Here is a 26,538-nt window from a genome sequence, read left to right as displayed (position 1 = left end):
TTCTAGTCTAATCCTGTGAATTAAAACAGATGATACTTTTCACATCTTCCAGGTGGAGAAACTGAGGCACCACCAGGGGCTAACTAGCATACCCAATAATTCATAATGAGGGTGGAACTTGGACTAAGCCCTGTCTTGACTCCTAGTTCAAGGTTCTTCTTGCCACATCCCCTTGGTTTTATTGCTATCCTGGTGAGTTTCTTCTCTGAAATGCCACTTTGAAGGTCACTACTTAGCAAATGTTGTAAAAAAAAACCAAAAGTCACCTACCTGGTTATATAATTGCCTCCTGTTCTATTGTGATGACAGCAGTCACCACAAGCAATAGAATTTGAATTAACCTCTCTCGGCAGAGGGTTTGCTCAGTTTTTTCTGTCAAGGCGGGTGTTCTTAAAGCACCTACTTCCTAGGGCGGTGGTGAGAACTGAACACAATGGAGAATACTTCAAACAATGCCTGGCACAAAACAATCAGCCAATGGAGATGAGCTGTGACTGTCCGTAGGAGCTGCCAGCCGATGTGTGGTCGTGTCGTAGGTGTCAGTTTTGAGAAGCATCAACTGCTGTGTAAGGGATACTGATGGCAAGGGTCTGATATATTATCTACAGCAATGTTGACATGGGCAGAAAGGGCAGGCAAATTCACGGGCAGGCATGAGGACTTTGGAAACTGAGCCTTAGCGACATTTGCATTCATTCTGAGGGGAAGAACCTATTCGCCCTCCTCAGATAGCCCGCATTCTCTGTTCTGTCCTCTGCATTTGGGGCAGCTGGAGGGACGAGCGTCATCTAGGACCTTCCGCAGCAACCCTCCAGGGATACACCTTGAAGTCTTGGGACTCGCCTTGTCCACAGGAGAGATGAGTGGGAACGACACAGTTCCAGAACTTTCGGTGATAGATAAGAGAGCCATCATTTTGTCTACCATTGTATTCCTTTTGTGCCTGGTGGCAGTGGTCGGCAACGGCTTCATTATTGTGGCACTGGGCATGGAGTGGTGGCGACGCAGATTGTTGTCACCTTGCGATCAGTTACTGGTCAGCCTGGGGGTCTCTCGCTTCTGTCTGCAGTGGGTGGTGATCTGTAAGAGCATTTATGCCTTTCTGTATCCAGAGGTTTTCCTGTACAACCCTGTACTCCTGTTCCTAGCCTTCCAGTGGGACTTCTGGAATGCTGCCACCTTATGGTTTTGCAGCTGGCTCAGTGTCTTCTATTGCGTGAAAATTGCAACCCTCACTCATCCTGTCTTCCTCTGGCTAAAGCGGAAGGTGTCTGGGTTGGTTCCATGGATGCTGCTCAGCTCTGTGGGGTTCTCTAGCTTGAGCACCATCTTGTTTTGCATAGGCAACCACAACATATATCAGAACGATTTACGGAGCGGTCTGCAGTCGTGGAATGTCACTGGGGATGCTGTCGGGAGAACATATGAGAACTTCTTTTTCCGTCTAAAAATTGTTACCTGGACAGTCCCTACCGTTGTCTTCCTCACTGGCATGGTTTTGCTCATCACATCTCTGGGAAGACACGCCAAGAAGACCTTCCTGTCCATCTCTGGCTCTCGCGATCCCCGTTCTCAGGCACACATCAAGGCTCTCCTGGCTCTCTCCTCCTTTACCATCCTCTTCACCTACTCTTTTCTGTCACTGATGCTCAAAGCTACAGGTGTTTTCCCATCTCAGGAATTTAAGCACGGGGTGTGGCAGGCAGGCATTTATCTGTGCACAGCGGTCCACCCCATCATTCTACTCATGAGCAACCCCAGGCTGACAGCTGTGCTGGTGAGGGGCTGCTCCTTACGGCGTGCAGGGGCATCTTGAACTGCAATTGATAGAAATCCTTGGAGACTAATGCATGGGCACGGGCGCAGTGGGACACTGCTTCTTTACATCTCTGCCACATTTCATGATGAGGAAAGTAACTTCAATGAAACAGAATTGTAAACTGAGATCAAAGGTGCTGAAATCGGGGCTAGCATCACTCATATACTCTCAGCAAGCGTGTCGCTGAGACAGCTGTGTTCCCTGTGGGACTCAATGTGGCCAAGAATCAGGAAACTTTTACTTTCCCTGTGATTAGTCTCTTGGTGTTTAAAATTATCCTTCTAGAAACTGGATGCAAGGATCCTGACACATGCAATTTTTAGCTGTTGGATCAGACTGGAGAAGATTTTTGGAGCCTTAGCTGTCCTCTGGCTTCATCCTGTAAACCACCTTTCCCTTTTTATCACGTAACTGCTTTCCAGACATCGCCTGCAGTGAAGCACTCGGACTGTCCATGCAAGAGTTCCTGCTGTCTGACTTCTGTTCGCAGAGGGTGGTGTAATGTGTGCATGTGTGTGGCAGTGTGTGTTACCTGGGATTTGCATATTTGCAGGTGACCTTTAGAGATGCTTCTGAATGCTAGGGCCTTATGATTTATATGCTGTTTATATTCTCCACAATAGCCTAGTCTGTTAGTCAGTTTTGTCAATGTGAAGGTCCACATGCGACCTTAACATTTGCAACCCAGATGTGACTTCTTTTGTGTTGACCTTGGGACCTACTGAAATGTTGACATGGAGAGTTTCCTCTACATCTGTCTGACCCTTGAGATTTAGGAAAAAGACCGCTGGCTTGGTTTGGTGAAAAGCAAAGACTGCACTTCTACCTGTCACAGGTCTCAAACCTTCCCTAAGCTCACTTACCTCTTGAACCATTCAAACTGAGATCCTTAAACTTCCCTCTATCTGCTTTAAAATTTCTCAGCCTCTTTCTTCTTTTCCCTTCCCTTGCCTTCTGCACTAGAAGGCGGGTCCCTGCTTTTGGCTTTTCAAGGCTCACATGTGTGCACGCCTAACTCCACGCTTTTGGGACTTTTGTCTGTCCCCTGCTCAGTCAAGGGGGGGGGTCCCACTTCTACACGAATCTTCAATTTCTCCCACTTTCTTATCCTCCCATGCTCAACAAATGTGCTTTTGAACTTCTTTACTGAAAAAAATCCCCTCTGCTTTCTTACCCCCCCAAGCGTTCATTCCTCTAATTAATCACTTGCCCCGAGTACCCCTCCCTTGCCTCTTGCACTCATCTTCTGCTCTCTATTCTGTCTCAGTGTGTTTCTAAGGGACACACATGAGTCCTTGATCCCTCAGTGTGTCACCATCCTTAGCCCTCATCCTCCTGTGTCTCTGCAGTAGTTGCCTCTCTTGATAACACTGTTCTTTTCTCAGAAAACAAACTGATTAAAAATGTTTTCACAAAAGTAATACTTGATTTTGGTAGAAGATTGTTTTAAAAGGAGAGTAAACACCCCCCTTACTTGCCCATCACATGTCTTCCTGAAAGGCCTTCTCCTGTGAGCCTGCACTGGGGGGCGGGGGGGGGGGTCTTCCCCACCCGTGAATAATTACCAAAGCCTTGACCTTCCTCAAAACTCGAAACCTCTATTGTCTTCCTCTTGCTGGGCATTTGCACCTGATGGTACCATGAGCACTTCAAGTTGAAAGCAGGTTGAAAACGGCTGTCCCCCTTTTCCTCCTCCTCCTCTTTCTTTCCCCCCACCAGCCCCTCCGCTGCTCAGTTTTTTCCTAATATTATTGATAGCCAGTGAATCAGGCTTACAACCTCTGAGTTAGCTTTCACTCCCTACTCTCTGCCCTTCTATCCAATCAGTCACTTGTCTTCAATTTCTACCTCTGCAATGTCTCTGTTATCTCTCTCCCTTTCTTCCCAATCCTGTGGATCCTATTTTAGATTAGACTGTCCTTCTCTCTTACCTGCACTGCTTACGTTTCTTTTCACCCCTTGCTTCATGACATTCCCTTCGCCCCGCTCCTCCCATCAAAATTACCATTACCAGGTCACTCTCCTGAAGGCATGGCTATAACCCTTCCACCCACACCCTCGTCATCTCTCAGTGCTTATCAAATGAAGCACAAGTCCCTAAACGTGGCATCCAGGGATCTCCAAAATGTGGCAACAATTGTATCTTTTACCGCTTCCATTCTACCGTGTTTTCCCGAAAACAAGACCGGGTCTTATACTAATTTTTGCTCCAAAAGACACATTAAGGCTTATGTTCAGAGGATGTCATCCTGAAAAATCATGCTAGGGCTTATTTTCTGGTTAGGTTTTATTTTTGGGGGAAACACGGTAGTATAATCCTATTTTGCAGAGAAATTTGGATTATTATTATTCTGGACATACTTGGAGCGTCCTCCCTGACACGCTGAAATGTGCTCTTATCTTCACATCTGTCAAAATCCTGTTTTTCCACCCCCCACTTCAACTTTTCAGGGTTCATTCAAATGGCTCCTCTTCAGGGAGCTTTTCTGGATGCCCCTCCACTCCTTTGACCTCTCCCACAGTTGAGGACATAAAAATGGGGTGTTGTTCCATTTATACACGAGTGCTGCCCTGTAGTGATATATCTGTATACTTGGTTTATTCTCCCACGTAGATTTTAAAGTTCCTGAAGGCGTGGGCTTCCTCATAGTCTTCTGTGTGCTCCCTGAAGCACTTACAAACACTTGCTGCTTTGAACAGAAAGATTCTATTGCACCTGGAACCCAGCTGTAGGCGCATGTCCTTTCGTTGGTGTATTTATCTACTTACTGTGTTTTTATGCTTACATTTGAGTTGTCTTCCCTTCACTGTCCGGCTGCTTTATCTTTGGAGGTCGAACCTCTATTCTGTTTCTCTTTGACTTATGCACAATGTGGAAATAATAAATGGGTAAGTGAGTAAAATTTGTCTGATTTTGCCATCCTTGGCTTTCTTCTTTCTCCAGCCCTTGCGTGTTGCTAAGCAACTGTGAACAGCAAGCTTTTAACTCCTTCCTGTGGGAAGGTAAGTGAATGGCCACTTCTTCCTCTTTGCTCCCGACCGTGGCTCTCCCTCCAGAGAACCTGCTATAAGCTGCTCTGCTCCTTCCACTCTTCACATCATGAGCCTAGGAGAACAGAACAGAATCTGAATGATCTCCCCACAGGCACAAGTCCTCTTGGAGCTTGAACACATGGAAAAGTAAAAGAGAAGAAGGGATTATTTAAAAATAGCTAGTGACTTACTATTATTATTAATGTTTGCCTGTAGTCTAATTTCATCGTGCTTCATGATAGTATTAGTAACAGTCATTTATGAATGCCTATTTTGTAGGAGGCACGGGGCTCAACAATTCATTTCCTTAACTCCTTTGTATATTTAATTCTTAAAACAATACTGCAAAGCGAAAGCAGAGGCTTAGCGGGCTTTCTAAGGTCTCATGGCCAGGGAATGACAGACCTGGGATACCTCAGTGCTACAGTATTTTAAACAGTGTGGTATTGCTGTGGGAATAGTTAAGTACATATTGGTACTACCATTGGAAAAACAAAAATAAAGTGAGAGGCAACATGCTATCATGAAGTCCAGATAAATTCTAAAGCGAGATGATCTGTAATCTAAATGTCATTTAATTTTTTTTTCAGTGTATGTGTCTTTCTTTTTTTTTTAATTTATTTTTTAAATTTATTGGGGTGACAATTGTTCGTAAAATTACATAGATTTCAGGTGTACAATTCTGTATTACATCATCTATAAATCCCATTGTGTGTTCATCACCCAGAGTCAGTTCTCCTTCCATCACCATATATTTATAAATGTCATTTAATTTTTAAAAGCCCCCCCCCTTTTAAATGATTCAACTTTTCCTATGTTTCATTTCGTAAAATACAGCCTTTCAGTTTTACATGAAATGTTGGCTGTTCTCACCGCACCTTTTGGGATGTGCTTGTAGTGTTTGTACGTATCCTTCAGCTCCCACAAGCCAGAGAAACCCTGTTTTCTTAGTCCTTCTGAAGCAAGACTTGAAATATCAAGTCATAATGGAAATCGTTGGCAAATTTGAATTACACATTCACAGAACAGGAAGTGCAAATGGTTCTTAAACATATGAAAGACAATGAACCTAATTTATAATAAGAAAAATGAAAATTAAAATGATACTGAGATACCACTTTTTTTTTTAAACTATCCATTTGGCAAGACTTTTACAATTTGGCAACACTCTTTTGCCAAGTTACTGGGGAAACACATTCTTTTACGCATTGCTGATGGGAGTAGAAATTATACAATCTCTATGGAGGGCAATTTGGCAATAGCTGTCACATTGACTAAGGTATGCGCCGTTTGATCTAGCAATCCCCCCTTAGGATTTTGGTGCGTATCACACCTTCTCATGGGTCACAATTTGTGTCTTATTCTCTTGGGCCTGCTGGGACTTGAGTCTGGTTATAGTCTCGAAGCAATGAGAGGAGGTGAGGTGGGTCCTTACGACCAGTGGTGCCTTGCCATGAAACCACTAGAAGGGAATCCATTACAGGCTCTGAAGGGAAGGTGACCAGCTTCCTCAGATAAGGGAGGAAAGCGTTGCCTTGTTGCTGAAGATTTGACAGAGCTTAGGCGTCCAAGTTTCTAGCAGTCTATACTCCAGGTCTCTCCATGGTGTCAAACTGAGTCTAGATTAATCCCCAAACCATTTTTCTTTCTTTTTTTTGTCTAGCTTTTTCCTCTGCCTTATTTTATGTCTCTTCATTCCTTACAGGTTTCTCCTGAAAAAAATCACTTGCACAATTATCTCCACCACAGGCTCTACTTCTAGAGAGTTTGATCTAAGTGGTCTGAGCTTCAGACTGTGTTTCTCTGATCTACACGTGTATAGCCCTTCTTGAAATGTCCACATGGCTGTGCAATCGGCATTTCAAACGTTTCATATCAAAACGGAATTGGTATTTTCCTGCTTCAACATGCTTCTCTCACTGTTTGTCCTGTTTCAGTAGTGGCAACTCCGTTCTTCCAGTTGCTCTGGACAAAAATTTTTACCTCCCACATACAATCACTCAGAAACTCAGTTGGTAAACCATTTAAACTGGTGCTAAGGCATTTTTAGATAACCTGCTTCTGGGTGGGGGTACGTATGTAGCAAGCATCTCCTTCACTGCAATCTGTTGAAAGCCAACCCTCGATGTAAAGGTCTGAAAAAAATTAGGGTTAGGCTTGTGTAGGCCACTCTTAGCTCGGCTTGGATTTTTGCAATGGCCTCTTGTTTGTAGCTTCCACTCTCGTTCGTCTTTGGTCTATATTTAACACAGTAGCTAGCAGGATTTTTTAAAAATGTAAGTCCTATCATGTTACATCTCTGCTTTTCAAACTAGGGTAAACTTCTAAGTTTGCATACTGAACTGAAATGCCCTCTGTGTTTGTCCTCCACCCCATATCACGGAAGTTGTCTCCTGTTGGTCTACCCTCCTGCCTGTCTCATTGCTCCTCCCACTTTGGCTTTCTCTGTGTTCCTGGTCTATGCCCAGCATACGTCTCCCTCAGACACTTTGCATTTGGTGACTTCTCTGGTTGGCATGCTCTTCCCCAGATATTGTCATGACCCATGCCCTCACTTCTTTCAGGCATTGTCATTGCCACTCTAAGTTGCAATTTTCCATATTATTAGTCCCTGTCCTGCTTTTACCCTTAGTATTCTCCTGATGTATTTTACTTATTTATATTTTGTGTCATTTGTTTCCTTCACTCTAATGTAGACTCCAAAGCATTTGTGTCTTTGTTCCCTACTGGTCAGTGGTCGACACTTAATAAATATTTGTTAAGCACATGAATGAATTATTTTATTGTAATTAACTAGATTACTCTATTAATGCAAAAATTTACTATTTGTGTGCCTGTAGAAGTAGCAATGGCTGCCAAAAGTGGGGTTATTGATTGCCATTCTCTTATAAATTCAAACACTCCAGAGGTTTAGGCTGGTTCACTGATGTAACACCCAGCCTGCATATTTTCTATAGTTATTAGAAGGAATTGCTGCCATGCTTCTTTTACATTTTAACAAGAATTTATTGTTAGACATGGAGCTCTAGGTACATATCTTCCTGCTCAGCGCAATGGGGATATGAAAGTAGCATCTAAACATTCAACAAATCTACCGTACAACATACATAAACCAGTTAGAGGAATACAAAACAGTGATAAACTGAAGTGACCATTAAACAAGTACTAATAGTTTATATTTGACCCTGGTTCCGAGAGAATTCTAAAATGGAAATTAATCAGACATAGTTGTCTGCAGCGTGATCTGTATATGATGTTTGGCTGCAAATTTGATGTCTCAAGTACGGGATATTGGGGAGTTTCCATCTATCTTTCATAATAGTCTGGTTTTGACATCTCTTAATGTCACCGATGGCCTCCTTTTCTGAATTCCTGTAGACTTTTGGCCTTGTATCTCTGGCCATTCTTGTGTGATTCACTCAGGGAAACGGGGATAATCTTGAGATTAAAAAAGTCACAAGAAGAAAGGCTTGCGTGGGAGAAGACTTGAGAGGGGGGCTGAACCTTTGAAATCAGATCAGAATTGTGAAGCATGGGGTGAGCCAGGATGTGGCTTCTGGTGGCTGCTCTTGGGTTGGCGTCTGTGACACGCTTGCAGTGAATCTAAGTTCCAATTGTTTGGATGGTAGGCCTCTTGGTGGCAGATAAAAGCTTCTGAAACTGGGCTTTAGCAGTCGGCAGTGGGATGCATTTTGAACTTGAGTTAGCTGAGCTAACTGGCACGTCTTTTAATTATAAATAAGTGTTGTCCTGCACTTTGTGATGGTGCCAGGCTGGGGTGGCAGACAGCTGTGGGCAGTGGAAGCATTTTTGACCACTTTTAGTGTTCTTTCTGTAAAATTACACTATTTTTTAGAAGAGGTTGAATAAACTACTTAAGATACAATACTTACTTAATACTATTCGTTTTCTATTTTGTTCAAAGTGATTTGTTTGAAAATGTGAAACTACTCCAGTGTCACTGTGTTATTATATTTCTTACATCAGAACTCAAGTGCAATAGTTTTTGAGATCAAGATGGATTTCTGTGTTTAGGGGGCACTATCATTTTCATAAAATAAGGGATCAGGACTTGACTTTCTGAGGTTGGTGGCTTCCTACCCTACTGACAAACTCCTTGGGAGCACTGTGATTTGGGTCCGCACCAAAACAACCATCCATTCAGCCCTGTAGGGATCAGATACAAGGAGATTCTTGTCCTTATGGCTGGAAAGCTTCAAATGGAGAAAGAAAACAGCTGGTCCAAACATTCAACATTAGAAAACATTTCCATTCTAGCTCCTCTGTGTGGTAATTGAGAAATCCATTAGGAAGCTGGGGGGAAAGCTGCATTTCTCAAGTTAACGCCAATAACTATATTATATAGTCAATAACATGTTTTACTTTACCTGTGTTTCAAATTTTTTGTTACATGTATTAGTTTAGTTTTTACTAGTCTGTTAGTTTGGGGAAAAATCATCCCTAACCTTTAGTAACAATAAAAGACTTTCAGGGCTCCAACCAGTCAGATGGCAAACATCTTTATATGTACAATATGCTTGTTTCTTCTCAGCATTTCTGAGCTAGACACAAACATTCCTGCTTCTGTTATCATAGCATTTATATAAAGTCTTGCTAACTCATTCTCCTCAAATAACCAAATATTGAAAGCATCTGTAACCAAATATGTCAGTAATGCAATTTGTAGTAGGGTGACACATAAGAATTATTTGGAAAAAGGAAAAGCAACAAAGCTCATTCATTCAACAAATATTTCCTGAGTCCCTCTATGTGGGCGATGTGAGAGCTAAAGAAGACGTAGTCTCTGTTCTGTAAAAGAGTAACATACTTTTCTAGCAGACCAGGAACAATGTCTGAAATTGAAGCGTGTAATTAAAAGAGTAAGACTATACAGTTTGTCAAGAAAATATTCTTTGAGAAAATGCTCTTTTTTATTGTGGTAAAAATCACACATAAAATGACCATTTTAACCTTTTTAAATTGTGTAGTTCTGTGGCATTAAGTACGTTCACATTGTTACGCAGCCAACCCCACCACCCATCCCAGAACGTTTCATCCTTCCCAACTCAAACTGTCTCCATTAAACAACGTCTCGTTTCCTCCTCCCCTCCTAAACCTTGGCGACTACCAGACTACTTTCAGTCTCTATGAATTTGACCACTCTCGGTAGCTCATGCAAGTAGAACCAGACAATATTTGTCTTTTTGTGACTGGCTTTCCCTTAGTATAATGTCTTCAAGGTTCATCCATGTTGTAGCATGTGCCAGAATTTTCTTCTTTATTAAGGCTGAATAATATCCCATTACAGGTACATACCACTTTTTGTTTATCCATCCATCTGTTGAGGGACCTGGGGTTGCTTCCACCTTTTGGCTAATAATGAAGAATGCTGCTATGAGCATTGGTGTCCCCATATCTGCTGGAAAGTAAGAAATCCTTTTTAAAATCAGAACATGAGTGGTGATGAACATTTTGTGAGGAAGAATCATTGAGGTACAGTGAATTAAAGTTATTTACAGGTGCCGATGGGTGAAAGAGTCATAAACTTTATGTCTTAAATTACTATTTTTTTTTACTAGAGCAGTGAAAGAGACACACATGGTAGAATATCTTGGCTATAACGAACGGGAAGTCCTTATCTGGGGCAGCTCAGCAGTTGCTTTGTGGAACAGCATTTTAGAACGCTGGGGTCTCCTCAGAGAACACATGCCAGGAGCTCTAGTTTTCTCACCTCAGGAAGGGCTTTAAAACCACAGAGCTCAGGGCAGTCAGTCTCTGTCCTAAATCCATTGCATACTCACTGGGGTAAAACGAAATTAAGCCTTCAGATGTTTGCCTCTGCGTGACTATGCTCTCTATTCAGATTTCTTTGCTTAGTTTAAAATTTGGACTCCAACTTTTGTTTAGGTCGTTCTATCTTGTAGAGACATCTGGAAAGTGAATTGGTTTCCCAAGGAGGACTCTGCTGGTCTTTTCCCTCCTGTGGTTTTCTGTCTTTGACTCTCTCTTTGAATCGCAGCACAGGCCTCCTTTGACCTTGTACTTGCTTTTGACAACATCATACTTGATGGGCCAACATGGTCCCATCTTGGTTTCTCCTGGCCAGCCCCGTCCAGCAGTGACCAGTCACCCCGCCCTGAGAGGAGGAACTGCCAGTGCCTCAAAGAACGTTCTTTTCTTTTGCTTTGACTTGACATTTGAGGATGGTTCCCATGAACTTCGGGGATTCTGTGGGGTCAGAACCTGGGAATTTGGAATAGGCTAGTCAAGAGTCCTAATGGCAACCAGTCGGCCTCCTATTCACTAATTCCCAACATTCAAGTGCGTACCGAATACTAAAACTAACTAATAATCGTAACAAATACAAACATGAATGCTCCTTCCATGCACCACACCCTCTCTACTGCAGACATTCTCTACTCCTTATACAGTAGCTGGTATTTGGGAAGTAGAGACGATTAGGGCTCCGATTTTGGTCATGAGCTTGGAAATTAAAGGGCATCTAAGGCATGGAACTGGTGATGATGATGAGAAAAATGAAACCAAATGACATAAGGGCTCTTGGAGAGTGTGGTACAGTGTCTTGGAGTCAAGATCTGAGTTTAAGAGTTCATTTTTCTCTGCCTCTTACTTATGTTCTGGCTTTGGGAAAGTGTGTTACCTTCACAGGGTCTGTTTTCTTTTCTGTAGGACGAGAGTGGAGGTTGAAATCCTCAGGTTGTGACCGTGGTGGTAACGTGCTACTATTGATGGTGGTTTTCTGTTAGCAGGAGGGGTGAGCAGAGGTGCTGAAAAATTTGGTTGGACCAATTAGTTAAACACTCAGTATTTATATAGAAGATTTGCAGGAAAGCAGCTGTAAGTCAGTCTTTGGAAGATTAATATACAACTCTGCATAATAGTGGGACATTGAATACTGGTACTAGCTCTGTCCTGCTGTGCTCTGCCCTCCCTGCCTTCTGCCAGATCAATGAATTCTTACTAGTCTTAAATCATGGGGTCTTATAAGCTAAGGTAAATGTTGGTGATAAGGTAGAGTTATTTAGTCTCCCTTAAATATATCACAAATGACTTATTAGTTTTAAAGCTTTGATATTCTTTATGGATAATACAGGATTATTCCAGGAAACTTGGAAAATAAAGACTATTATAAAGAAGTTGAACAATCACTCAGATTGTCATTGTTCAAAGATAATCACCATTGACGTTCACTATTCATTCCTCCCAGACATTTTTTTCTCCCGTAAAATTGTATCTACATGTACACATGCACAAAAATAAATAATGTTGATGTTTCAGACATTTAAACAAGTTTTACAAAATTAGGATAATAAATGTATATATTTTTTAATATGTTATGAATATTCCCCTTTTCATCAATAACAGACATTAGAAAGCCTTCCAATAAGTACTGAAAGAAACTTTGAAATATATAAGTGAAAAAGCATGAAAAATATAAAATGGTAAATAATGAGCACAGTAACTCGTGATTTCATGTAAAGAATCTTTATTTGTTTCTACAGATGGCAGTTTGGTAGGACACCCAAATATTTTGTGGAAACTATGGCATAAAACATGAAAAAACAAAACCCCATAAAGTTAGGAGTAAAAATGTTTCTTTCAACAAGTTTGCTGAATCAGGATTTTATTATAAATTTTCTATAGTAATTTTAAATGGAACCAGGATACAATAAACTTGGTGCTGTTTGAGAATTATTCCGCCAGAGTGGTGCTCTGCCCTCCTAGCACCCAGCAGGACAGTCTGGAAAGAGACAGATTCTGAACATTTTATTGCCTGCTGTATTTTTATCTTGGCTCATGGGTTTGCAATCTGCATTGTGATTACGGTCATTTTAAACATTCCATTTCCTCTGTGCAAAGAGGGAATCATGGGCCAGTCCTACCCTAGATTCTCAGCCAGTGTTATTCTGCATTGTGTCCCAAGGAGCACGCTTTCATGTATGTTGACTTTACATTTACTATTTTTTAACCACTGTAGACAAATGTTATATTATCTAAGACTGTCCCAGAAGCCATATTTGCTGACACTCTGCCGCTATGGGGATATTTATTACGACGATTTTATTTTGCATCCAAAGTATCAGTGGTTCTCTCTCTCTTTTCTCTCTCTTTCTATCCACAAATCATGTGTTTATTTATCCTCCTATCCATTCATCCTGTCATGGACATATATAAATATATGAACTCTAATATAATATTTAACACACATCATATTGTGGTCTACATTTCTGAGTTACCATTCATAATTATTTTTTTATTGACTCCAGTATTTTTTTCAGTTTTACTGAGGTAACAGTGAGAAATAGTGAGAAAAAAAAAACATATATAGTGTACAATGTGATGATTTGGTATATGTATACATTGTGAAAAGATTCCCACTATCAAGCCTTTTTATTGTTGAGTTATAAGTGTTCTAATGTATTCTGGATGCAAATTCCTTATTAGATATATGATTTGCAAATATTTTCTCCCACAATGTGGTTGCCTTTCCACTTATTGATGGTGCCTTTTGAAGCACAAAAGTTTGTTTTAATTTTGATCATATTCAATTTATCTATTTTTTACTTTAGTCACTTGTACTTTTGATGTAATACCTATCTAAGAAGGTTTTGTCTAACCCAAGGTCATGAAGATTTACTCTTGTGTTTTCCTCTATGAGTTTTATAGTTTTAGTTCTTACATTTGGATCGATGATCCACTTTGAATTCATTTTTGTGTATTGTGTGAGGAAGGGGTCCAACTTCATTTTTTTGTGTCTGGAAATCTAGTTGTCCCAGCATCATTTTGGAAACTCATTGAGTTTTGATGAATGTCAAAAAATTAATATATGTAAAGCACTTAGGATAGTCCATGGGGATGCATAGCAGCATTGAGTAAATATAAGTTGTTGTTATTTTATCATTTATTATGCTGAATTGTCATGATATGTCTACTTGTCTTTCTCTCTCAAGAGACTGTCTTAATCTTTGCACTTATGTGCGTTGCCTGGTGCCCAACAGACAGTATGTGCTGAATAGATTTTGCTGAATGGACGAATTATAAATCAGGCTTCTCTGTTCAGGCAATTAATGGGGAAAGCACAGGACAGATGCCAGTTTCAGCACTGACAATCTACTGTGCTAGACTTGGGTCCCAACCAAAGGACATCTCAAAGTTGCAACACGTTAACAGTGTCTGCCCTAGGGTATCTCCCCAGAGAGCATAGAGTACCATCCCTGGGTGCAGATCACCTCTTCAGTATATTTTTCATTCCCATGTCTCCCTCCCCACCTGTTTGTTTCTTCCTCCCCATGTTCCCGAGTGTGAGCTCCTGGAATGGAATCCCTCTCTCATATTAGTCTCAGCCTGATTTTCTTTGCTGCATCCTTTGCCTTTCAATCCCTAAACGCTGAAGGTACACGTCTCACTCCCAGCCCATTAACAGTTTCCATTTACATTTTCTCCCCACATGATCTCATCTAGTTTAATGGCTTTAAATACCATGTTAGTGTTGATGACTCCCAAACCTGTTACTCCAGCCTTAACTCTTCACTGAGTTCCAGCCTTAAATTTCAGTTGTCTGCTTTCTGTCTTATCTGAGATATCTAACAGACATCTTGAACTTAACATAACCACAACAGTTTCTCCCATAAACATATTTTTCTCTCAGTCTTTGTCATCTAAGTAACTGGCTCCATAAAATTCTCCCAGTTACTCAAGTAAAATATTTCGGATCCATCCTTGATTCCTCTTTCTTTCACCCACATATCAAGTAAATCTTATTGAATCTGCCTTCTAAATCTGCCAGCATCTCATCACTACTCCCATCTCCAGTGCTTCATCTTGAGAACAAGCACCATCTGCTTGTACGTGATTTATTGCAGTAGCCTCTGATAGCCTTCTTCCACCCTTGCCTCTCCCAATTTATTCTCTACACAACAGCCCAAAGGATCTGTTTAAAAACAAAATACATCACACGACTCCCCTATTGACATCCTTCTAATGGCTTTCAATTCCATTAGGATAATATTCAACTTTCTTACTATGACTAACACGACTTTCTTGATCTTGCCCTTTACATAACACGATGTTAAAGGTTGAATTTTCTATCAGGTGCAGAGATTTAATGATACGAGATTTCAGAGTGAGTTAACCAGTTCACAACATGCAGGTTTTCAAAGGAAATCCGTATAAACCTGTTCCATAATTCTTGAAACGCTTTGATAAAAATAAAAGGGTTGAGACAGTAACAGAGAGAGGGTTTTGTGAAGAATAAATATTTAGAAAAAGCTCTGCTATGAGTCCCATTCCATATTCCATGGAGGAGGACTAGGAATGCATCCCATCACCTCAAACCTGGTGCTGGTCCAGAGCTTCCATGGGGCCGCTTGCGAAGCTCACTGTATTAGTTCTTCAGCTGGGAGGCAGAATGAGCTAGGGGCTTGATCCTGCCTGGGCGATTAAGAGAATGATAGACAGACCGACCAGCTAAGGTTGGCGTAGAGTCAGGAGAACGTGGCTACATGAGGACTGTGGGGGCTGGGTTGGGGGCCCACTGTGAACCACAAGAGAGAACGCATGGCGTGTGCATGACTTGTCTTGAGATCTGACTACTAGGGCTGCCTCGCGGAGTGTGGAAACTCCAGCAGCAACAATTAGGTGGTGAATGCCTAGGGGCTGATGAAGGAATCCCGAGGGATCACTCAAAATAAAGATGCTTCCTTCCCATCAAAGGGAATTTCAGGAGAGTAGGCTCAGCAGGGACTTTCAGATCCCTGAACATTTCCCATGAGAAAGAGAGTCAGTATAAACATCTGCCAGGCCTGGAAAGCACAAAGCCAGATTACTTTGGTTCTCGTCCATGTAAGATCTTTCCCGCGCCTTTCCCATTCTCCCTCTGCGTTAGCCATCTCAGAGGGCTTGAAGCTGCAGTTATCTCGTTAGGTAATGTTCGTATATTGGACTGCAATGTCCAGTTTCAGTTTGAGGCTGGTTTGTGAATTGAAGTGATCTTGAGATGACCTATTTGATAAGAGTGAAAAGAAAAGTCACGTGGTCTGCTGGAGTTCTTATTCTCTCGCAGGAGAAGGAACCCTTGCTGAATAAAGGTAGAATAAATGGTGGAAGAGAGTTAATAAAAGCATGATGTGATAATATTATGAATACAGCCAGTGATACATGGCAAAGGCTCTATTTGTTCAGGCTGCTCAGGCCTCATCACCCCTGAGAAAGCCTTCTCCAGCCTAGAGGTCTAACGGAGCTGTAGGTCCAACCTTTCCCTCTGGTCATTCTCCATCAATCTTACTCTTCCGTTTTCTTCAGAACACTGGTTACCATGTGAAAGTGTCCTGTCCATGTGTTTGCTTATTGTAGTTACCTTCCATTGGACTGCAACTTCCCTAAGCAGGGATCCCACCTCTTTGGTTCACTGCTCTATCCCCAGTGATGAGAATAGGTGCCCTGTACACACACACACAAATATATATATATATATATATATATATATATACTCAATAAATACCTGTTGAGTGAATGAATGAATGTGAAAATTTTATGGGAAGCAGATATCTGAGAGAGAGAAATGTACATATTTACCCAAAGTCAATGGGATCTCTCTTTTCATTAGGGAGTATTAATTTTAATAGTTATACATTGATACTATGGTGGTAACAACTTTCACATTGTTTGTACGACTGATTAATTGACTCTTTCATGACAAACTCACAACCCAAAAGGATGCATGAACATAAAAAAGGTTTTAAACAAATGTGGAGAAAGGACAAATTTGAAGTATTGAGCAGAACACATTTGACTATGGATTAACTTGAATCGATTTTCATTCAAGAGAATGTTTTTATTTTTCAGCATGGTCTCATAGGGAACTCTTTTTAATGTTGGTGTCAGAGGACAGGACTTATATATGCCTTGTAAATTATGGTATCTCAGTGTGGCAGACAGATGCTAAGTTGGTCCCCCCAAGTCCTCCACCACTGATATGCTCACCTTTGTGTAACCCCCTCCCTTTGAGTACATGTGGGTAGTGTGACTTGCTTCTAGCCAATAGAATATGGGAAAGGTGATAGGATATCAGTCCCTTGATTACGTTGTGATATTTAAGACTCCATCTTGCTAGTCCACTCTCTCTACTTGAGCCGCCATGTTGAAACAGCCCACTTGGCAAAGACTGGGGGTGGCCACTGGGACCTGAGGTTGGCCTTCAACTAATATTCAGCAAGAAGCAGTTTCCCTCAGTCCCACAACCACATGGAAATGAATTCTCTCACTGGAAACATAAAACCAGTTTAAACCATTGTTAATCATTTACAGCTCAGGGGCCATGAAGGATTTAGGAAGAGGTTCGACAGAAAGGCAGACCAAGGTATCTGACCTTGAAGGGGATGACAGCTGCTAGGTGAGGGCGGATGTGTGACAGGGAAGCTCAGCTGGAGACAGACTTCTCTAGCATCACTATTTGGCGTAGATCTTGGCCATGTGAGTGCGTCTCTATACTTGTCTATATACTTAACGTCTTGAGAATGGTCTGATGGGGAGAGGTGTGTTTACAGGGCCCATGGGTGGAATAATAAAGATGGAACTCAGTCACAGATTCCCTGAAAAGCCCTCTATGTTAATATTAACCATGGCAGCATGCAGGAAAAAGCAAAGAAGGCAAATTAGGGGCAGTTGGTAGGCCCAGTGGTAATTGAGCCCGGGGGAAATTTGCATCGTTGCTGAGCCAAACTCACCGTTCCTCCATTGCCTGAGCAAGCATCCTCCTTCTAAGTGAGCTCTGGCTCAGATGCAGACCCGGATCATTCTTCACACACCCAGGAGACATCAAAAGAGGGAGTGTGAGTGGGGGTAGGGGGGAGGCCGGGGAACAAGGTGCCACAATGCATCCAGCAATCTCAGCCCTCTTGATGCTGCTCTTTGTTTTGCTGTGTTTCCTGGGCATCCTGGCCAATGGCTTCATTGTGCTGGTGCTGGGCAGAGACTGGAGGCGGCGTGGCAGGTTGCTCCCCTCGGACATGATCCTCATCAGCTTGGGCGCCTCGCGCTTCTTCCTGCAGTGGGTCGGAATGGTGCACGACCTCTACTACTTCCTTCACTTGGAGAGCTACAACCGGGGTCTTGTGCGGCAGCTGTTCGGGCTCCACTGGGACTTCCTGAACTCGGCCACCTTCTGGTTTGGCACCTGGCTCAGTGTCCTCTTCTGCGTGAAGATCGCTACCTTCACCCACCCCACCTTCCTCTGGCTGAAGTGGAGGTTCCCAGGGTCAGTGCCCTGGCTCCTGCTGGGCTCCCTCCTGATGTCCTCCATCGTCACCCTGCTCTTCTTTTGGGGGAACCGTGCTGTGCATCAAGGTTTCCTATTAAGAAACACTGCGGGGAACATGACCTACAGGGAGTGGAACAAAGAGCTGGAGATTCACTACTTCCTGCCCCTGAAAGTGGTCACGCTATCGATCCCTTACTCTGTTTTTCTGGTCTTCATGATGCTGTTGATTAATTCTCTGAGGAGACACAAGCGGACCATGCAGAGCAACGCTCACGGCCTGCAGGACCCCAGCACCCAGGCTCACACCAAAGCTCTGAGGTCACTCGTCTCCTTCCTCGTTCTTTATGCCCTGTCCTTTGGGTCTCTGATGATTACTGCTTCAGGCTACTTCTCCTTAAGGAGTGACTGGTACTGGCCGTGGCAAATTTTAATCTTCCTGTGCACGTCTGTCCATCCCTTTATCCTCATCTTCAGCAACCTCAGGCTTCGAGGGGTGTTCAGGCAGCTACTTCTGTGGGCTCGGGGCTTCTGGGTTGCCTAAGTGGCATGGTCAGGGGAGGATGACAGAACCACCCCCTGCTTACATGGAAATGGCTTCAGACACAGGCAGACATCCACTGGATCATGCCGTGGGGTTCCTCCGTCGGGAAGGAGAGTAAAATCTGGGAACTGTCTGAGCACAATACCATCCTTGCGACACTATTAAAATGGGGCCACATGTGTCCCAAGGATCCAGTATTGTCCAGAAGGTCAGACTATAAAATTCTGTGCTAGTCTCTGTTTTGTGTCCTGTGTGTTGTGTAGAAGCCTTCAGTGAAAAAGTCTTGATTAAGTGTACTGTCTTATCCTGTCAGCCTCCTGGGGTTTTAAGAGAACATGTGTCTAGGGTGTGGATGGGCAACAGCAACCTTCGTGAGGACAATGTAATGGTTACAACCTAGGAACAGTACTTGTGGTGGACAGTGGCCAGGGCTGGGATGTCTAATGGCCCTTCCTTCTGTGGAGATTCCTTTCCTCGCTAAACTTGGATTTTTTGGTTTTAATTTTATTACAGCTACTGGAAGGTTTCTTTACATCAACCCACCTCTTTTCTCACTAGTACAGATTTCAATTGTTTGGCCTTTGATTTTTCTCCTCTCTGAAGTCTAGGCGGCAGCCAGACTTTTCCCATGTTTATTCTTCCATTAGAATCACACGTTATGGTTGTCTGCATTGTCACTTTATCTCTGGAACTTTTTTTTTTATCAAGCAAATGTCACAAAGTCACATGGGAATTGAATAAACATGTACTTTTTGTTCTGATAAAGACTCATGAATTTCACTTGGTTTGTGTGTAAAAACTATTTAACCTCTTTTTTTTTTTTTTTAAGAAAAAGAATCACCCGAATAAATCTTATGTTTAAATATGTTTTAAAATAGCTTGCTCCAATTACTATGCCAGACATTTTTAGAAATAATTTTGTAGAAGATTTTAATTAGAGTTGGCTGGCAGTAAGGCAGGCTTTAAAGTTTTTGCTAAAAGTCGTCAATGTGCAAATTTCAGAGACTAACTTACAACTGGGTTCTTGATAGGGAGAAATTTTAATCTCTGAGAGTGAAAATAATTTCCCAACCAATTAGGGTGTATGTTGCTAAGTGGATGCACAATCATGAACTATAATTTTGGGGCAAACTATTCTACATTTTTATTTTAAACTTTTATTTTTTAATAGGTGATACCTTCGCATGGTTAAAAATTCAAAATGTACTGAAGAATGTATATAAAAATCTCCGTCTTGTCCCCCTCTGTGGCATTTTTACCAGTTTTTTGTCTGTCCTAGAGATATTTTATTCTATAGGAGAAAGCCACTAATGCCTAACTAACCAGTCAACTAACTTATGTACATACCAGTAGCTAACTAACCAACTAGCTTATTAGCTGTTATCCCTGTGTCTTTCTACACAGTGGTTACACAACGTACATGCTGTTCTGTGGGTCACAGGTGGTCACGTAGCGGTCAAAGGCCATTGAGGCCAGCAGTAGGAACTCGGTCCCCCCCAAGGCCAGCGAGGAGAAGACCTGGGTTGCACATCAGGCAAAGGAGATGGTCTTCTTCTCCAGCAGGAAGTGCACCAGCATCTGGGGGACCGCACAGGAGGTGTAGCAGATGTCCACCACCGAGAGGTTGCAAAGGAAGAAGCACACGGGCAGATGCAGGCGGGCGTCCAGTCCGACCAGGAGCAGGATGAGCCCGTTGGCCAGCAGGGTCAGCAGATAGGCGGTCCCAAACAGGACGAAGAGTCCAGCCTGGGTCTGCCTGTCACTAGAGAGCCCCAGTAGGACAAACTCACCCACCCAGGTCAGGTTGTCCCTCCCTATGGAATAGGTGGGTCAGGTTGTGGCAGGAGGTGGTGGTTAGAGAGACCAGAATCAGAATCAGAACTCAGTCTGGGATGGGACAGAGGACTCTAAGTAGGACTGCAAGGACTTGTACGTTTTCTCCATTAGACTCTGAGCTTCTTGAAGTCAGGCACCTTTTCTGATTTTTCTTTTTATACAGAGATTCCTAAAAACTGTTTCATAATGAAACATTTTTGTTAGGTACCTGGATAAATAAAGTTTAAAGGTCTTGAGGATTGTTCTCTAATCCCAAATCTAGGACTGGAATTCCCTTATGTCCTTATTATTCAGGCTCGAGCCAGGGGTTCTTCCTGCTTCTCCCAGAAGCCACGCTGGGTGGATGACAGAGAAAATAGCTCACTTGGTTCTCAGTGCACTGATTAATGGAGCTTAGTCTTAGGTTGATAAAATCAAGGCCTCATTGTAGAACATTATACCAACTATAATTATGCCCCAACTTCTTGCGATTATCCTATTTCCTTGGTGAACTGCTGGCATTTATTTGAATGTTAAAGTCAGTGATTAATAAAAGATGAATGCATACATCACTTACTTGCAGTGACAACATTTGGAAACTGACAGTGCCCGCAGATGAAGTCAGTAAGGGAGTGCCTCTAAAACCCTTTGAGCTTTGTTATGTATAAACCCTTCTGTCACAGCAAAGCTGTGCTTGCCCTTGGAACACCTCCCTGTTTACTTTGCTGGTCTTTAGCCTCTATCAAAGGATAAAGGTGAACATATTTTTGTTGTTGTTAGTATGAATATACTAAGCAATTTTGTAGTCTTTATTTTTCTGTGTATTAGTAGCAAGTCTCTCTAGCCCCATTTCAATATTTGCCTCATGTGCCTTTGCAACATGGTGGGAGAAGGTAGTTCTCTTGGCTAGTATGAGAATAAGGATAGACCACAGGGACACGGAGAAGAGTCTGACTGTTGGAAAAGCCCATCTGTCTGCCTATTAGGGGAAGCTTGAGAGGGAAGGAAAAAATTCCAGATAATAGGGTTCTCCTATGAAAATCCCACAGGATCCATGGTGGATCCCAGCGCAGTGCTTTCCACATTGGGCTGCCCATTAGAACCACCTGGGATGCTTTGAAAACTCCGGAAGCCCAGACCACACTCCAGAGTAATTGAATTAGAATCTCAGGTGAGTGGAACCCAAACATTAGTATAATAGTAACTTTTAATGTTCCCCAGGTAATTGAAATGTTAAATTTGAGAACCATTGCTATAGAGGGAACATTTAACCTTATTTTGGAAGACTCGGTTTTTGAGAGAGGAATATGTTTTAAGATGAACATGGAAGAGTCTTTGAGAAGGAAAGATCTTTTGGGCTAAACTTCTTGCTCTTTGTTTGGGAAAGTTGAGGCCAAGAGAGTTTAAATGATTTGTCTCAACTCCCACTGTGCATCAGTGAAAATATGATCCTAGATATCTTGCCTTTGGTGTGCTGGGTCTCCCCGTAGCCTTAGCATTCTGAGATCTGGTCCAAAAACAACATTTGAGAATATCTTAGACCGAGGGAAGAACTAGAGAGTATTAAATGATGTAATGTGTGAGACAGCCCTTCATAAATTTCAGAGCATTCTTTAAATGAAAAAGGATTTATATTAAAGGATATGCGAGCTGGGACATAGAATCCAATGAAATAGAAATGAAAACAATTCAACCCAAGTCTTTCTAACAGGGTTTGAAGACAGGGCTCGAGGTCGGATGGGGTTGAAGAAGGCAGAGCAGCTGGATAGTATCCTCTGTCTCTCCTGGATAATATCCTCTGTCTCTCCTGGATAGTATCCTCTGTCTCTCCTGGATAGTATCCTCTGTCTCTCCTGGATAGTATCCTCTGTCTCTCCTGGATAGTTGGAGCCTACCCTTTTCTTTCTTCTGGGCCTTCTGTGGCCAGAAGGTGTCACTGTAGAAAATGCTAAAAATAGAAACTGCGTTTGGTGCAGTAGCCAGGGGCTGAGTTTCTGAGCCCAGCACCTCAGATGGGAGCTCCCCCACACAGACATCCGCCCCCTTTGTCAGCACAGTAAGTAATTAAGCCTTAATCTCCAAATGTGGCCCCTGAGTACATAAAACAGCAACTGAAATTCTCACCGTTGAAGAGAATAAAATGCGAAACAAGAATCACAGAAAAGAACGAAAGCGGGAAGGAACTTTCTGGATCCTTTCAACCTCATCATTTTACAAATGAGAACACTGAGGCTCAGAGAGCAAAAGTGTTTCGCTTGAGGTCATTCTGCCTGTTGGGAGCCGAACTGGATCTGGAATCTGAGGACCACAATCCCATGTTCTTCCTGCTACATCACACTGTGATCCTGCAAAGCCCAAGTGTACCGTGTTTGCCCGAAAATAAGACCTACCCCGAAAATAAGCCCCAGTTAAGATCTCAGCCCGACGGATACATTTAGTACATTATGACCATGTTCCAGAAGAAGATGACATAACTGTATTGGAATAAATGTAGATTGTTGTACATGAAAAAATAAGACATCCCCTGAAAATAAGCCCTAATGGAGCAAAAATTAATATAAGACCCGGTCTTCTTTTCGGGGAAATTTGTTATCACAGTGGCCAGTGGGCAGCAGCATCTGACAGAATGACATGGAGAGCAGGTTTGATTAATAGGGGGGAGGGGACAGTCCGGAAAGGTGTAGTGTTTGAGATGTTGCTCCTGGCAGCCAGGTGGAGACTTTGAAATGCCACCTGGCACTTCAGTAATGCAGGAAACAGGCTGCAGAGGACTTTGGATAGGTCCGTGGACTGGAGGTCTAGCTCATCAAGTTAGCTGACCTCTTTCCATTTTTTCTGTGAAAGGAAAAATCCATTCCCTAGCTGAGTGGGAGTATGGGGCCCACATACCAACTCTCAGCTTTCCCAGAAGCCAGGAGGTAAGACTGGAAACACCCTCCAATAAGCTCTGCTCTTTCACTTCCCCTTTCTGACTCCTGACTAACTGCCTGAAGGGTAGAGAGGGTGTTTTCTCTTTTTATTGTACCCTTTTTAGTTTCTAACAGGGATCAGCCTACGAATTTAGTAGACTGACGGAATGAATGGACATTATCTTGAGGCATGGCTTCTTTAAAATCCATTCTCTCACCTAGAAGTTAATTGGAGAACCTTGTAGATGGTTTCAGAGTCTGCTCTGTGCTGCTACCTCAAGAATGACTCCACTCAGGAGGGTCTCTTGAGGGAACCCTTCTGATTAGTAAGTGTCCTTTAAATACATTGAATCTCTCTCTAAAGAGACAAGGAACTCCTCCCCCCCCCCAAAAAAAAAACACACCTAAATTCTAAAACTCAAACAATGGGGTAAGTAGGAAAATATTTTGGACTCCTGTAACTTAATGAATTGATATTTTCTTTGGATAAATGAGATGTAGTCTCTTGCTGTGGAAAATAGAAGTATTATTTTATGTACAAAATATATGTTTTAATTATTGTCATTAGGAGGTGTCAATAAATTACTGTCTGGACTATATCAGAGATCTGTAATATTTAGGTAAGAGATGCTTTATTCTGATTTTTAAAAGTTGTTGTTAAAAACATTTTCCTGGCTATAATTAGCACAGCTTCACTTTATCTTTTAGGATGTTTAGAGCTTAATCGTTAATTGTGTGTTATAAGATCAGAGCAAAATTGTCACCAGTGGGGAATTGTGATTCTTTCCTTGTTGAATAGCTCAGCTTACCTCTGATGTGTGTGGCATGACTTCTAGTGAAACATAGGTTCTGAATACATCCCTCAGTTTTCACAAGAGGATATCCTTAGACCTGACTGTGCAGAAAGCTGTGTTTGAGGTCTTGAGCATTTGACTTTTGGGCCAGCTATTTACCACCACTGCAAGTCTGAGAGGCAAACACACAGAGTGATGTCCACGTGACTCCCACACGGTCCCGTCCTGCACAGCAGGGCTGTGAGGATCCTTACTGTGATTTGGGGTCCACGTCCCTAGTGAATCCCCCACCTACTGAGCTGTGTGAGTTGCATGGGTGACCTTTGTACGTATGGCTTAAGGCCCGTTTGGTGCCATGGACTCAGGGACGTTTGTAGCTTATATCCTCCCCTTTTCTCACTGATTGCAGGAAAGCTTAGACATATAGTTGTAAATTTGAGCAAGGAAATTGATTTCTTGGCATAAGCTTTGTGTACTGCCCTGACTTGATTTAATCTTTCTTTCTAATTCATAGATGCCAGTATATATATAGTATATATTATCTATAATGTATATATGTTATATATGTACATGTATACATACATACATACATATATATAACATGTGTGTGTGTTATATATATGTACACATATATACCCGTTCAATTTTCTGTAGGGTGTACGTATTTCTAAATTGTTAACTTACATTAAAAAAAAAAGTAAGTCAGGAACCAAAAACAATCCAGAGATAAAATCCGTTTCTCTATTACCGCAAAGGCTAGTAGTGCCGCTGCGGTCCTCCCACCTGCCGTCTTCCTCGCCTGCCCACCTGTGCACACACGCGCACACGCGCGCGTTGTCTGGAGCGCGCGCTGCACGGCCCACTGTCTTCAGAGCGACGTCCTCTTACGACAGAGTCACGTGCTCGTGCTTGGCTGCAGAGCCGCTCGTCAGACCCCGACTTAGCGCTGCCTTCATGTCCTTGTTTCGCAGGCTGTAGATGAGCGGGTTCAACAAGGGGGTCGCCACGGTATAGAAGAGCACCAGCACCTTGTCCTGCGTGGCGGAGTCGGTGGAGCTGGGATGCATGTAGGTGACCAGGGCCATCCCGTAGGACATGGAGACCACAGTGAGGTGGGAGGCACAGGTCCCGAAGGCTTTGCGGCGCCCCCTGGTGGTGCGGATCCGCAGGATGGCGGCCACAATGCGGGCGTAGGACAGCGAGACCAGGCAGCAGGGTACCAGCAGCACCAACACGCTGGAGGCCGCTATGGCGACCTGGTTGAGGGTGACGTCCACACAGGCCAACCTGACGAGTGCCAGTGTCTCGCAGCGCACGTGGTTCAGCACGTGGTGCCCACAGGTGGGCAGGCGCATGGTGATCGCCGTCTCTACCACAGAATTCGCCGTGCCCACAAGCCAACAGACAGCTGCCAGCACCACGCAGCACCTCGGGTCCATCGCTGCCATGTAGCGCAGGGGGTCACAGATCGCCACGTAGCGGTCATAGGCCATTGCGGCCAGCAGTAGGAACTCGGTGCCCCCCAAGGCCAGCGAGGAGAAGACCTGGGTTGCACATCGGGCGAAGGAGATGGTCTTCTTCTCCAGCAGGAAGTGCACCAGCATCTGGGGGACCGCACAGGAGCGGTAGCAGATGTCCACCACTGAGAGGTTGCAGAGGAAGAAGTACATGGGCAGGTGCAGGCGGGCGTCCAGTCCGACCAGGAGCAGGATGAGCCCGTTGGCCAGCAGGGTCAGCAGATACGCGGTCCCAAACAGGACGAAGAGTCCAGCCTGGGTCTGCCTGTCACTGGAGAGCCCCAGTAGGACAAACTCATCCACCCAGGTCAGGTTGTCCTTCTTCATGGAGCGGGTGGGTCAGGCTGCGGGGGTGGGGGGTGGGGTGGGGGGGTGGGGGGAGCAGAGTCAAAGGCCAAATCCAGATGATACTTTAGGAGTCTCAGATTAAACCATGGGCTGGGACTGGAGCTGGAATGGGACGCCTCCCCTCAGGTTCCTTAACTAAGGTGCTTAAAGGAGATTGTAGTGAAGATGCTGGAGAAAGGGACAGTTTGGTTTTCACACTAAACTGCGAGATCCTCAAGGATAAAGTCCCTATTCTGGCCGTCCTTTTATGTCTGGGATTCAGCCCAGTTAAAAGTGTATAAGAGATAATTTATCAATGCAGAGGGGAAGACAGAGAAAAAAAGTGTTGGAGGAAAGGGAGAAAAAGTGATAGAAGGAAGAAAAAAGAGTAAAAGAGAAAGAAACATGAAGAAAGGACGCTAGAAAGTAGATCAGGAGGGAAGGAAAGTGGAAGACAGGGAAAAAAGAAAGGATGCTTCAGTGTGTGAGAGCAGTGGGTAAAGT

At 43.2% G+C, this 26,538-nt stretch overlaps 3 protein-coding genes across 3 annotated transcripts; 2 read left to right on the top strand and 1 right to left on the bottom strand.

Moving 5' to 3' along the window:
• Positions 1 to 859: 859 nt before the first annotated feature.
• Positions 860 to 1,816, top strand: TAS2R60 (taste 2 receptor member 60). The gene has a single exon (XM_019715341.2). It carries the CDS (start codon positions 860 to 862, stop codon positions 1,814 to 1,816), a length of 957 nt encoding a protein of 318 aa, XP_019570900.1.
• A 15,585-nt stretch (positions 1,817 to 17,401) lies between these two features.
• Positions 17,402 to 18,887, top strand: TAS2R41 (taste 2 receptor member 41). The gene has a single exon (XM_019715349.2). The coding sequence runs from the start codon at positions 17,746 to 17,748 to the stop codon at positions 18,670 to 18,672; it is 927 nt and encodes a 308-aa protein (XP_019570908.2). The 5' UTR covers positions 17,402 to 17,745; the 3' UTR covers positions 18,673 to 18,887.
• Positions 18,888 to 24,807: 5,920 nt separating this feature from the next.
• On the bottom strand, positions 24,808 to 26,045 carry LOC109436626 (olfactory receptor-like protein OLF3). The gene has a single exon (XM_074315913.1). The coding sequence runs from the start codon at positions 26,032 to 26,034 to the stop codon at positions 25,075 to 25,077; it is 960 nt and encodes a 319-aa protein (XP_074172014.1). The 5' UTR covers positions 26,035 to 26,045; the 3' UTR covers positions 24,808 to 25,074.
• Between the last annotated feature and the right edge of the window lie 493 nt (positions 26,046 to 26,538).

Source organism: Rhinolophus sinicus, linkage group LG11, assembly GCF_036562045.2.
Source record: "Rhinolophus sinicus isolate RSC01 linkage group LG11, ASM3656204v1, whole genome shotgun sequence".
NCBI lineage: Eukaryota > Metazoa > Chordata > Mammalia > Chiroptera > Rhinolophidae > Rhinolophus > Rhinolophus sinicus.
The sequence above is the reverse complement of the archived record's forward strand: the minus strand, read 5'-3'. Positions and strand labels throughout refer to the sequence as shown.

Bases quoted from the DNA above. Each gene is read 5' to 3' on its own strand.
- TAS2R60 (XM_019715341.2), top strand. From the start codon at position 860: ATGAGTGGGAACGACACAGTTCCAGAACTTTCGGTGATAGATAAGAGA.
- TAS2R41 (XM_019715349.2), top strand. From the start codon at position 17,746: ATGCATCCAGCAATCTCAGCCCTCTTGATGCTGCTCTTTGTTTTGCTG.
- LOC109436626 (XM_074315913.1), bottom strand. From the start codon at position 26,034: ATGAAGAAGGACAACCTGACCTGGGTGGATGAGTTTGTCCTACTGGGG.